Source organism: Oryx dammah, unplaced genomic scaffold (assembly GCF_014754425.2).
Source record: "Oryx dammah isolate SB20612 unplaced genomic scaffold, SCBI_Odam_1.1 HiC_scaffold_21, whole genome shotgun sequence".
NCBI classification, from domain to species: domain Eukaryota; kingdom Metazoa; phylum Chordata; class Mammalia; order Artiodactyla; family Bovidae; genus Oryx; species Oryx dammah.
This window is the reverse complement of record NW_024070205.1, coordinates 40,365,498-40,378,170: the sequence shown is the minus strand read 5'-3', so window position 1 is coordinate 40,378,170 and position 12,673 is coordinate 40,365,498. Positions and strand designations below refer to the sequence as shown.

The 12,673-nt window shown below is 43.8% G+C and overlaps 1 protein-coding gene across 1 annotated transcript; it reads left to right on the top strand.

The window, feature by feature from the left end:
- The first annotated feature begins 3,990 nt into the window (after positions 1 to 3,990).
- FASLG (Fas ligand) lies at positions 3,991 to 12,364 on the top strand. Its single transcript, XM_040263480.1, has 4 exons — positions 3,991 to 4,570; positions 5,661 to 5,706; positions 9,998 to 10,054; positions 11,284 to 12,364. Exons 1-4 carry the CDS (start codon positions 4,235 to 4,237, stop codon positions 11,676 to 11,678), a joined length of 834 nt encoding a protein of 277 aa, XP_040119414.1. The 5' UTR covers positions 3,991 to 4,234; the 3' UTR covers positions 11,679 to 12,364.
- The last annotated feature ends 309 nt before the right edge of the window (positions 12,365 to 12,673 follow it).

Sequence of the window (12,673 nt, the reverse complement as noted above, 5' to 3'; positions counted from 1 at the left end):
TATATTGTCACCCTTCTTATTTAACTTATATGCAGAGTACATCATGTGAAATGACAGGCTAGATGAAGCTCAAGCTGTAATCAAGATTGCTGGGAGAAATATTAATAACCTCAGATATGCAGATAATACCACACTTATGGCAGAAAGCAAAGAAGAACTAAAGAGCCTCTAATGAAAGTGAAAGAGGAGAGTGAAAAAGTTGACTTGAAACTCAGCATTCAAAAAACAAAGATCATAGCATCCAGTCCCATCACGCCCATTTTTATAGATAAGAAAACTGTGGCGCAGAGGAGGGAAAGTGACCTGTCCAGCTCACATAACATAACAAGTGCAAAAGCTGGGATTTGAACTCAGGAAGTCTCACAACAGAAGCACACAATCCTAACCATTTATTTAACCTCCTCATACATTGATATGAATCTTTGCCATTCTCAGGAAAATTTTTATAGTTTAAAAATATGATTCTATACAACTGCTATTAAGAATTACTTCAGGATACTTTAAGGGTTGTGTTTTGGTTGTACATAAGGTGGAACTCTTAAAATTTTGTTTTTTGATTATTAATTATAAACTTACTATTTTTGCCTGTGAAGAAACCCATATGTGAATTTAAAAGCATGTTAACTCTGCCCACCTGTAAAAGAATGAGAACATTTTGCCATGTTAGGAAAATTAAAATGGAGGAAGTCTTGTTTAGGCTTCGAAAGCAGAACAGGCTTCTGACCAGCTTCTCACCTGCCTGGACACTGCCTGGGCACTGCCCAGATTCCATGCCTGCCTGCATGCACAGCAAGTAAGGCAGAACTTTAGATAAGAAAGGGAGCAGGTCTTGGAATTCTCAAGCCCCTGAGGGTCAACAAAACCCACCCCAGGGCCCAACAAAATCCTAAATGCACAAGGTGAAACAGTCGCTCAGTTGTGTCCAACTCTTTGCAACCCCATGGACTGCAGCACGCCAGGCCTCCCTGTCCATCACCAACTCTTGGAGTTTACTCAAACTCATGTTCATTGAATTGGTGATGCCATCCAACTGTCTCATCCTCTGTTGTCCCCTTCTCCTGCCGTCAATCTTTCCCAGCATCAGGGTCTTTACAAATGAGTCAGTTCTTCACATCAGGTGACCAAAGTATTGGAGCTTCAGCTTCAGTCCTTCCAATGAATATTCAGGACTGATTTCCTTTAGGATGGACTGGTTTGATCTCCTTGATGTCCAAGGGGCTCCCAAGAGTCTTCTCCAACACCACAGTTGAAAAGTTACGAAAACCATAGCTACGTTTTTAAGTGCAAATTGATGATGGTATCAGTTTGCAACCTGGGATTATAAGTGGGAGCCCTTGAAACTGCAATTTGGAGTCTCACCCATGGAGTGGACGCACTGCCCAGGACCCTTTCCCAACTGGGACTCCAGATTGCTATTAATGAAGGACTTCCCAGCACTGTTCAAGTCTGAATATAGGTCAGCCCAGTTTGGTGATGTATATGCTGTTATTTTTCTCTATTGTTTAGATTTCTCTTCTTTTAATTATTATATATTGAAATTAAGTCAAATGATCTCTTTTGTTGTTTTGTTGTTGTTCAGTCATGTCTTCCTTTTTGCAACCCCATGGACTGCAACACACCAGGCTCCTCTGTCCTCCACTCTCTCCTGGAGTTTGCTCAGATTCATGTCCATTGAGTCAGTGATGCTGTCTAACCATCTCATCCTCTACCATCCTCTTCTCCTTTTGCCTTCCATCTTTCCCAACATCCAGACTCTCAAGAATCTTCTCCAGTATCACAATTTGAAAGTATTAATTCTTAAACTCAGCCTTCTTTATGACCCAACTCTCACATCTGTACATGACTACTAGAAAAACCATATCTTTGACTATATGGACCTTTGTTGTCAAAATAATATCTCTACTTTTTAATATTCTGTCTAAGTTTGTCATTGATTTCCTTCAAAGGAGCAAGGGTTTTTTAATTTTATGGCTGCAATCACTGTCTGCAGTGATTTTGGAGCCCAAGAAAATAAAATCTGTCACTGTTTCCACTTTTTCCTTTCTCTTTGTCATGAAGTGATGGGACTGGATGCCATGGTCTTAGTTTTTGAATGTTGAGTTTTAAGCCAGCTTTTTCACTCTCCTCTTTCAGCTTCACCAAGAGGCTCTTTAGTTCCTCTTTGCTTTCTTCCAGTAGAGTGGTATCATCTGCATATCTGAGGTTATTGATATTTCTCCTGGCAATCTTGATTCCAGCTTATGACTCCTCCAGCCTGGCATTTCGCATAATGTATTCTGCATATAAGGTGACAATATACAGCCTTGTCATACTTCTTTCCTAATTTTGAAGCTGTCAGTTGTTCCATGTCTGGTTCTAACTATTACTTCTTGACCTGCATACAGGTTTCTCAGGAGGCAGGTAGGGTGGTCTGGTATTCCCATCTCTTTAAGAATTTTCCAATTTGTTATAATTCACACAGTCAAAAGCTTTAGGGTAGTCAATGAAGCAGAAATAGATGTTTTTCTGAAACTCCCTTGCTTTCTCCATGATCCAACACATGTTGACAACCATAACAGAGGTGCCTAAAGGGCCTAGGAAGGCCATTTCTCACAGTGAGGTTCATGGGAAACACAGTGGAGGGTGTGCAAGCCAGGCAGCCTGGCACACCCATGTCCTGTCCTTGAGAGCTGCAGCAGTGGCCCAACTCCAGCTGACTGGGTTTGCAGACAGGGCCTCCAGACTGCCCAATATTCTAGTGTTTCAAAACTCAATATGACTATAACATATATGGACTATTCCAATTTTTCTGAATGGCCTACACAACAAAAGTTTATTTTCTCAGTTCTGGATGATAGAAGTCCACGATCAAAGTGTCAGTAGGGCTGGTTTCTCCTGAGTCCTCTTTTCTTGGTTTACAGATAACCACCTTCTTGCTGTGTACTCATCCCTGCTGTCTCTACCGCTGCTTCTTCTTTTTTCAAAAAGTATTTATTTATTTTTGGCTATGCTGGTTCCTTGTCAGTGTGTGGGCTTTCTCTAGTTGTAGACAAGCATGGGCTTCTCATTGCCGTGACTTCTCTTTTTGTAGAGCATGGGCTCTAGGGAATGTGGGTTCAGTGGTTGCAGCTGTAGGGCTTAGTTGCCCCATGCCATGTGGGATCTTCCTAGAGCAAGAATGGAATATGTGTCCCCTGCATTGCAAGGCAGATTCTCAACCATTGGACCACCAAGGGAGCCCTCTACCTCTTCTTATAAGGACATTAATCATGTTGGATTAGGGTCCCACTCAGACTACCTCATTTAACCTTAATTACACCTTAAAGGCATTATCTCCAAATACAGTTACATTGGGGATTGGGATTTGGTGCTTACACTTTGGAAGAACACTATTCAGTCCATAACAGCAGTCCACTGTGAGTCTCAACAGTAATCTTTTGCCCCAGGCATCTGTGGTTGGTTTATCTTGTGATACTGAAATTACCACAATGTCCACTGCTTTTCTGGCCTGAGTTCTAGGTTCAGCAAAACAGAGATGAATGTCTGCATTATGGACTATCCCGTTTTTTGAGGAGGACTGTAAATAGAAATAAACAACATTGTAAGGCACAAGCAAAGCAGGTCTGAGGGCTCTGTGAGGCATATGGCCACTGGTTTGCAATCTCTGATCTATTATAGAGTAGGCGGGCAGGTTTGTAACCTGTAAACTACAGTGCTTTGCTGTGTCAGGGTAAACAGTACTTGGGTGTGGGGGAGGGATGGCAGCAGGGGGTGATTCCCTCCTGCCAAAGGTAAGACACAGAAGTGACTCCTCTGGCCGTGACTCGGTGCTTTCGCCCCACAGGCCACTCTCCTTGTAGCTGAACAGCGGCTGGAGCCTACAGAGCTGCGCTGATGCTACCCCCTCTCTCAGGGCCTGAGGACAACGAGCCCACCCTACCAGCCTTTCAGGGAGCAGGGCAGCAGCGACTGGGGTTTTGAAAGCTTTCGTCAGAAAGTTGTGGGCGGAAACTTCCGGGGGGTTTGCTCTGAGCTTCTTGAAGCTTCTCAGGTTCAGATGCAGAGTGAGTGGGTGTCTCTTTGAGAAGCAGAAAGAGAGGTGTTTCCCTTGGTTCTGGAAACTCTATAAAGAGAGAACCGGCTTCCTTCTCATGAGCAGTCAGAAATAGGAGTCCGGCCCTTGACACCTGAACCTCTGCACGACTGAGGAAGAGGAAAACCCTTGGCTGGGGGCTGGCCTGAGGCACTGGATGCCATGCAGCAGCCCTTGAATTACCCATATCCCCCAATCTTCTGGGTGGACAGCAGTGCCAGCTCCCCCTGGGCCTCTCCAGGATCAGTCTTGCCCTGTCCGTCCTCAGTGCCAGGAAGGCCGGGGCAAAGGAGGCCACCACCACCGCCACCCCCAACACTACGGCCACCGCCACCCCTGCCTCCACTACCGCCACCACCTCTGAAGAAGAGGAGGGAACACAACACAGGCCTGTGTCTCCTTGTGATGTTTTTCATGGTTCTGGTGGCCCTGGTTGTACTGGGGCTGGGGCTATTTCAGCTCTTCCATCTACAGAAGGAGTTGGCCGAACTCAGAGAGGTAAGCTGCCTGGGGGATTGCCGCGCCCTGGAAGGTGCGGAGGTGGGGGATGGGTGAAACTGCCCTGCTTCGGTGGGGGAGGAGGGCGACAGGAATCCACATGGACCCCACTTGGCTTGCAGCATACTTCTCAATCCTTTCTTCCTGTCTTAGAAATGAATCACACTAGCCATCCTGTTCCGCCTGCAGAGAAATGGGGGCTCAAATGGGTGGAAGGAATATTTTCTATCTTGGGAGGGATCAGGATCAAATTAGGACTGGCAGATGATCAGTTGGCTGATCATCTGGGAAAGGAAGAACTCTATTACCTACCTCATACTCGATTCAAGAAAGAAAAGGAACTTGGCATCTGAGAAGTGAATTTGTTCAAATGCACAAACTAAATTTCCTTGAAAGTGCTTAAAATTATTAGAACTATTTCAAATCACAAAACTGAGGCAGGGACAGGCACAATTGCTTGGCCAGAGTCTGAGTTAGGAGAGGTTCTGGGTACTTAGATTCCCTTTCCAGTGCTTAGTTTATTTGACAATTCTTCCTTTGCTTAAAGAACTTCATCAGTTCAGTTCAGTTCAGTCGCTCAGTCATGTCCGACTCTGCGACCCCATGAATTGCAGCACGCCAGGCCTCCCTGTCCATCACCAACTCCTGGAGTGCACTCAGACTTGCATCCATCAAGTCAGTAATGCCATCCAGCCATCTCATCCTCAGTCGTCCCCTTCTTGTCCTGCCCTCAATCCCTTCCAGCATCAAAGTCTTTTCCAGTGAGTCAACACTTTGCATGAGGTGGCCAAAGTACTGGAGTTTCAGCTTTAGCATCATTCCTTCCAAAGAAATCCTAGGGTTGATCTCCTTCAGAATGGACTGGTTGGATCTCCTTGCAGTCTAAGGGACTCTCAAGAGTCTTCTCCAACACCACAGTTCAAAAGCATCAATTCTTCGGTGCTCAGCCTTCTTCACAGTCCAACTCTCCCATCCATACATGACCACAGGAAAAACCGTAGCCTTGACTAGACGGACCTTAGTTGGCAAAGTAATGTCTCTGCTTTTGAATATGCTATCTAGTTATTATATATCTTTTCTCTTTTACCAGTCCACCAGCCAGAGGCATACAGCATCATCTGTGGAGAAGCAAATAGGTGAGTTTTTTTATGCTTGCACACTGAGTTTCTAAAAACAGTCCTCAGCACTGAACCATGTTGGAGGAGTACCTTGAATTCCACCTTATTCTTAGGCATATATAGACTATAGAAGAGAAATCCTAACCAATTCTGAAATCTCTTGTCATTTTGGTTCTTGAAACTGCCCTAAAATATGAAGTGAGTTTAACTGTTCAAAATTAGTTTAGTTAAGTATCACAGAAAAATTCAAAACTAATTTCTGCTTGAATTTGGAAAGAGAAACACACGTGTACAACCCTGGACCTTTGCCCACCCCCCACACCCCAAGCAGCTGGCTCCAGGCCTGCCCCCTTCCTCAGGCCTCCTGACTCCCATGTACAGGGTGGTGGCTATAGCTCCTCAGGAGAGAAGGGGAGGTGCAGGCAGACACAGCTGTTGCTGGGAAAGATCCTTGCTCTCCTATTTAATCTCTGTACTCTTGCCTGGAAAATCCCATGGATGGAGGAGACTGGTAGGCTGCAGTCCATGGGGTTGCTAAGTCGGACATGACTGAGTGACTTCACTTTCACCTTTCGCTTTCATGCATTGGAGAAGGAAATGGCAACCCACTCCATTGTTCTTGCCTGGAGAATCCCAGGGACGGGGGAGCCTGGTGGGCTGCCGTCTCTGGGGTCACACAGAGTCGGACACGACTGAAGTGACTTAGCAATGGCAAAAAAAAAAAAAAAAAAAAGATTACTTAAGAGTCAGACCTGATTTAAAATTTTAATAGGTTATATTTAAGCTTTTAAAGAGTGGGCAACCAGTCATCCACATTAGGGTGGTTCTTTTGCACCGCTGGAAAGCTTGGAGGAAGACGTTAGGCATTTTTCAGAGGGTGGTCCCACTTCACTCAGAGACAATCATGCGCTACTTTTGATAATAACGGGAAATCCTCTGTGTGAGATCCAGGACAGGAAGATGACAATGTTGAACATCAGCCTCCTGGAATTTTAGGACATAGTTTCGGAAACTGTGGATTTAGAATACTCGTTAAACTAAGATGGAAAGGAGGTTAGAGAACATCTGGTCCAGTCATCTCACCTTTCAGAAGAGAAACAAAACACCAGACGGATTAGTAATGTGTCCAAGACCTCTGCTGTGGAATGGGGCTGAGAAGGAGCTCAGGCTCCTGATGCCTTGCCACCTCCAGCTTTTACCAGTGCGTGCTCTGGCCCTGTGACACAGGGAAATTCCTACTCCTGTCTGTCTCTGATGGGCATGGAATGAGAAATAAGGATGACAGGCAAGATGCCTCTGCAAAGAGAAGACAGCACTGGTCATCTAGTTGGGGAAGCCTGCTCCAAATTCTCAGGCTGTGCCTGAGAAACCAAGTCACCCTATTGCCCTAGCAGGTAGGCTCTTGTAGGAGATACTGGTAGGGTCCTCTGGTTTCTAATTCTGGGTATGAACCTGTAAAGAGAAATTCCAGATGTACCCAAGCAGAGTTACAAATGTTCATTAGAAGAATAAAGCTTCTGAAGGATTTCTAAAATAAAATAGCTTTGAAGATCAGTGAAATGTGGCTGGTAAAATGGGTACCAAATTACTCATCTTTCAACACTCTCTAGAGTCCTTTTAGTGATTAAAAATCAAGTTAGCAGATGAGTCAGGTCAACCTGTCCCACTAACAAGTATTAAGTATCTTCCTTAGACCAAACCAGATGGGCCAGAAATTGGTGTGTTATCACATAGAAATCAAATTAGCAACTCTACTAATGAGATAAGAAATGCAAATTTTAAAAAGGGGGATACCTAGGTTGACCCATCTAATTAGTGAAGTTTGAAAAAAATAAAGCCCAACTGGCAAAAAATGTGAGTGAAAAGGATCTGCTTAGTGACAGTCAGTGAGCATGTAAATTGCTATACCTTCTCTAAAGAGCATTTGGGAAAAATATATCAAAGGATTAATACTGTTAATTTACCTTGTAATCTCATCACTAAAGCTATCTAAAGAAAATAAAATGTGCCTGAAAATTTATAATAAGGATGTTCACCACTTGCTTAGAAGACTATTTCTAATAAACCATTTAGGAGAAAGTTAAATGCCACTCAATAGGAAACTAATTAAATACATTACAGTGTATTCACATAAGAGCATAATATGCAGCAACTAAAATTGTATACTAGAAGGACATTTAATGTCATAGAGATTGTGTAGTCCATATTGTTAGATAAAAAGACAAGTTATAAAACAGTATATTTAGTTTAATATTCACTCTTTAAATACATATACATATTTTCATATTCTTAGTAAGCATCTAGAAGGACTTATACTCCAACAGGTTAACTGGGAGGTATTTACTACTGTAGATTATTTAAACTTTTTTATTTGGTTCACTGTCATTTTTCCACAGTTAACTCATTGAATCTTTTATTCGTTCACAAGTGTTCTTGGAGTGCTTCCTGAGTGTGGGTTAGTGGGTGACGACAGAACAAGAGAGACAAGGGGCCTGCTCTCGTGGAGTTCTTAGCATGCTAGAGAAGATAAACAAAAGCAAGCAAACAGACAACATACTTTCAAGCTGTGCTAAATGCAACCTAAGATAGAGTGGTCTGGAAAGTCCCCTCTAAGGAGATGTTGTTAACGTGGGTGTGTGTATGTGTGTTGGGGGAGGGTGGGAGGCTGGGAAGAGCAGTCCAGCACTGAGAACGGCATGTGCAAAGACCCGGGGGCAGGAAAGAGTCATCCTCAAAAGTGTAGGGTATACTTCTCCTTTATTCATTCCAGCATTTATCCAGCAGGTATTTTTATTGAGTACCTTCTGAGACCAACACTGTGAGGGACATAAAGATAGACAACATGTGGTTCTCTGTTCCATTTCCTGTCAGTTTATGGCTGAATGCCAGATAGCTGCACAGATGGTTTGTGGTATAGGAATATAGAAGAGACTCAGTTTTGCCTTTCCTGTTCGCTAACACCTCACTCATGGTGTGTGGTCTTGGGCAGCTACGGAGGGAATGACTGCTCACATCATAGCCTCAGTTGATGGGAACATCTGCACACCATATGGAGTTTTACAGGCTAACTGTGAGGAGCCGGAGGTGGATGAGCACTCGTCTATGCAACTTTTTTCAAAGTCTAAGTTAGCTGAATTCATTAGCCAAATGGTAGTGCTATTCCACTGAAATATCTCAAGTCAGAGAAATAGTATCTATCTTGAGAACTGTTGTCTATTTTAAATCTATCAGTTTAATTTAGTGAACATGTACTGATCGCATGCCCTGGGTTAGAAACTGAGCTAACTTTACTCTGGTAGATTAAACACATAGTAAGGAATTTGCCATTTATTTGGAGGAGTAAGACCGGTCATACAGATACCATTAAAAAAAAGGCGAGTCAGAACCGACAAAATAGGGTGAAGCCAGAGTGCTTCCAGGTTTCAGTGGAGGGAAATATCATATTCGATTAGAAAGGCTTGGGAAGGTTTTCCAGGAAAAAAGATATTTTAGATGGTGTTTGTAGTGTCAATAGGAATTTGACACAGAGATCAGTTTGGGAGGGCGTTCCAGGCAGGGAGAACAGCGCGGACTAAAGCACAGAGGCAGGGAGGCTGGGTGTGCTCAGAACTCTTGTGTGGCAGTGTCCAGCGTGGGTGAGTAACCCAGAGGAGGCTGGACAGACAGGCAGAGGTCATGTGGTGGGGAACCCCTGTATGCAATTACATGTTTAATGGGCAGTCATTGGAGGTGTTTGAGACCTGAGGGTAATTACTCTGGGGCCAACTGTAGAATGCCACTGGGGAAGACTTGGTGGCCTGGACGTTAGCAGTCTTCTTCAACCCTTGTCCTGCAGTCCTGAGGGCAGCAGAGCCAGAGACGCAGGAGCCCTGGATTTGGACTCAGGAGACCTGAGTGTTGGTCCCACTCTGATACTGAGTTAGCGGATCTTCCTGGACAAGTCACCCAGCTTTCAAGCTCATTTTGCCATCTGTAAGATGGGACAGTAATCTCTACCTCAAAGGACTGTTAGGAGTTATAAATGCAGTAACTTGTATGGCAGGTCTTTATAAACCAACCTTTATATTGTTTTGTAATTTATAATTTATGCATGTCTATCTTAATTTGACTCCTTTTTACCTCTCTGTTTCTGAAATATAGGCTGCTGTAAGTCCTACAGTTTGGACTTGAATGATTAGTGTATGTTAGACTGTTGCCATTTATGCTTATAAAAAAGTATCTTTTATTTAAATGCCCTGTTTAGAGTCCCACAGAAAAGAATAGTAGTTATGTCACTTTTACATGTATCCTTCATCTCTCTATAATACAGGTTACCCCAGTCCACCCTCTGAGAAAAAGGAACTGAAAAAAGTGGCTCATTTAACAGGTCTGTATCTGGAGGGCCATCTTGGGAAAGCCTTTGGCAGAAAGCAGAGTAGCTGGTTGGTTTCCGTGACTGAGCTCTGAGGGAGCTGATACTTTCCAGTGACAGTATTTGAAACCCAAGAGTAGTCACATCTTTCTAGTCACGTCAGCACCACACACATGGACACACACACAGGGTGGCTCTAGGCAAGGCCCTGCTCTAAACTGGAGAAATGGAGGTGCTTATGACAGGATCCCTGCTCACAAGGAGCTCACTCTCTTCACTCACTCCAAGGACCCTTGGGGAATTTGGGACACAGGTCCAAGAGGTGAGAGCTGGGGAGATGGTGAACAGTGAATTATTTCAATATGTGCTGCCCTGGTTTTCTGGGAGAGTTTTACTCTGTCCATGAGCAGAAATAGGAGAAGGGAGGCCAAGCCCTGGCACACATGGTCGTGCAGTGGAGTGACATGATTTGAGAGCAAGACAGTGGGGGCACTGTCAGTGTGAAGCCCACAATATCTGCAAAGTGGGTGAGTATCACAGAAACTGGCATGCTGCTGTCCCTGAAACTATGTCAGCAGAGGCTGTAAAATGATCCAGTTTAGATCAACAGATATTTCTTGAGCACATGCTGTGTGCCAAACCTGGGCCACGTGGAGGGGAATCACACATGGCTCCTGCCTTCAAGGAGCTGACAATCTAATAGAGAAAGACAGGTATGAAAGCAATATTTCCAGCATTCTCTGCTTGAAGTAGGTATGTACACCATGCTGTACGGATACAAAGGAAAGAGGAATTTTGCCCATACTGAAGAACCTTTCGTGTAGGTAAAGAGTTGGACTAGATGATTCCTAAGGTCCTTTCCAACTTTAGAACTTCAGAGTGCCTTGGATTTGACTTCTCTCATGAAGAGACTCAAACTCTAGCAATTTGGATGCTAGTTCTGAACCTCTGTTCATAGAATCTCTGTTCCAGAGAGCTAAAATCATCCTAGTCTTTTCTCACTGCAGCTGGTTAGAAACATATGTTATTGTTCCAGTTGTGAGGATGATAAAATTGAGGGAGTCAATTTGGTAAACGTGCTGAAGAAGTTCAGTAACAGGTCAGGGCTGACCCATCACCCAGTTCTATGTCATTTAGGGAAAAAGCACTTGCTCAAGGAATGGTCCACAGTTTTGCCTTGAAAGCTTGGTCTGTGGGATACATGAGCATTCCTGGCTGAAAGCTCCTCTCTGGTTTGATTTCAGGCAAGACCAACTCAAGATCCATCCCTTTGGAATGGGAAGACACCTATGGAATTGCCCTGGTCTCTGGGGTGAAGTACAAGAAGGGCAGCCTTGTGATCAATGAAACTGGGCTGTATTTTGTGTATTCCAAAGTGTACTTCCGGGGTCAGTCCTGCAACAACCAGCCCCTGAGCCACAAGGTCTACTCCAGGAACTTTAGGTACCCCCAGGACATGGTGCTCATGGAGGGGAAGATGATGAACTACTGCACTACTGGCAAGATGTGGGCCCGCAGCAGCTACCTAGGGGCTGTATTCAATCTCACCAGTGCTGACCATTTATATGTCAATGTATCTGAACCCTCTCTGGTCAGTTTTGAGGAATCTAAGACATTTTTTGGCTTATATAAACTCTAAGCAAAGCACTCTGGGATTCTCTCCAGTATGATTCCTTGTTTCAGGCCCTGAGAATATTGTCTTGAATGAGAGTTTTCTCAAGTCCACTTGAGGCCATGAGAGAAGACATGAACCAAGAGGATCTTGAGACCACGGAGTCCAGCAGGTCCACAGTTCCTTAAAGGCCCACAGCCAGACAGGAGGAGGACAATGAGTAATGAACATGAAACTCTGGGCTGCCATGTGGAGATGCAAAGGCAGGGAAAAGTGACTACCAGTTGCTTACGCCAGCAACTACACTCGTCTTAAGTGGCCTAGTGCATTTGGACACATTGAAAATGGCACCTTTTAACTCACCTCTTGGGGTGGGTTTACTGTCTACCTCAGAGGAGGCTGTCTTTCATGTATATGGATGTGACATGAATGTATAAGGGATGGGAAAAGAGGACCAGGCTTGCATGATAAGCTAAAGAGACTGAAAGGCCAGCGTCCCACTGGCAGCATCTTTATTTCTAGATGTGCAGTCTGAGCCATCAGGTGATGTTAACAGAGAAGCAAAAGAAATCTTTGGGGAACTCAATACACTCCCTATACAGCATGTATATTTCCAGTGCAATTGTAGGGGGGTGTGTGTGTGTGTGTGTGAGTGAGTATGTGACTAGAGGGCTACTTAAGTAGAAAGAACATGGAAATTGGGAAGGGCATATTAGAATATGGGCTGCATTTGGTGGTAGATTTTGAATGCTTTTTGGTAACCAACTCTAATTGTCCTCAAAGCTCTTTGATTGTCAGTTATTAATGCTGTTTTCCCATAATATAACTATATTTATATGTATTTTGTACATTTTTAATGAAAAGAATACCCATAACAAAAACTATATTTTATAATATAGATAGGCATTATGAGTGTTCTATTTGGAAATCACTAAGGTTTGTATCTTTTCCTTATTTCTTTTCTCCATGGCTTCCTCATTCATTATGACTTAAGCCCACTTAAAGAAGAATTTACTAGTGTG

Bases quoted from the DNA above. Each gene is read 5' to 3' on its own strand.
- FASLG (XM_040263480.1), top strand. From the start codon at position 4,235: ATGCAGCAGCCCTTGAATTACCCATATCCCCCAATCTTCTGGGTGGAC. The intron at 4,571-5,660 runs GTAAGCTGCCTG...CTCTTTTACCAG, and splicing joins AGTTGGCCGAACTCAGAGAG to TCCACCAGCCAGAGGCATAC. The intron at 5,707-9,997 runs GTGAGTTTTTTT...TCTATAATACAG, and splicing joins ATCTGTGGAGAAGCAAATAG to GTTACCCCAGTCCACCCTCT.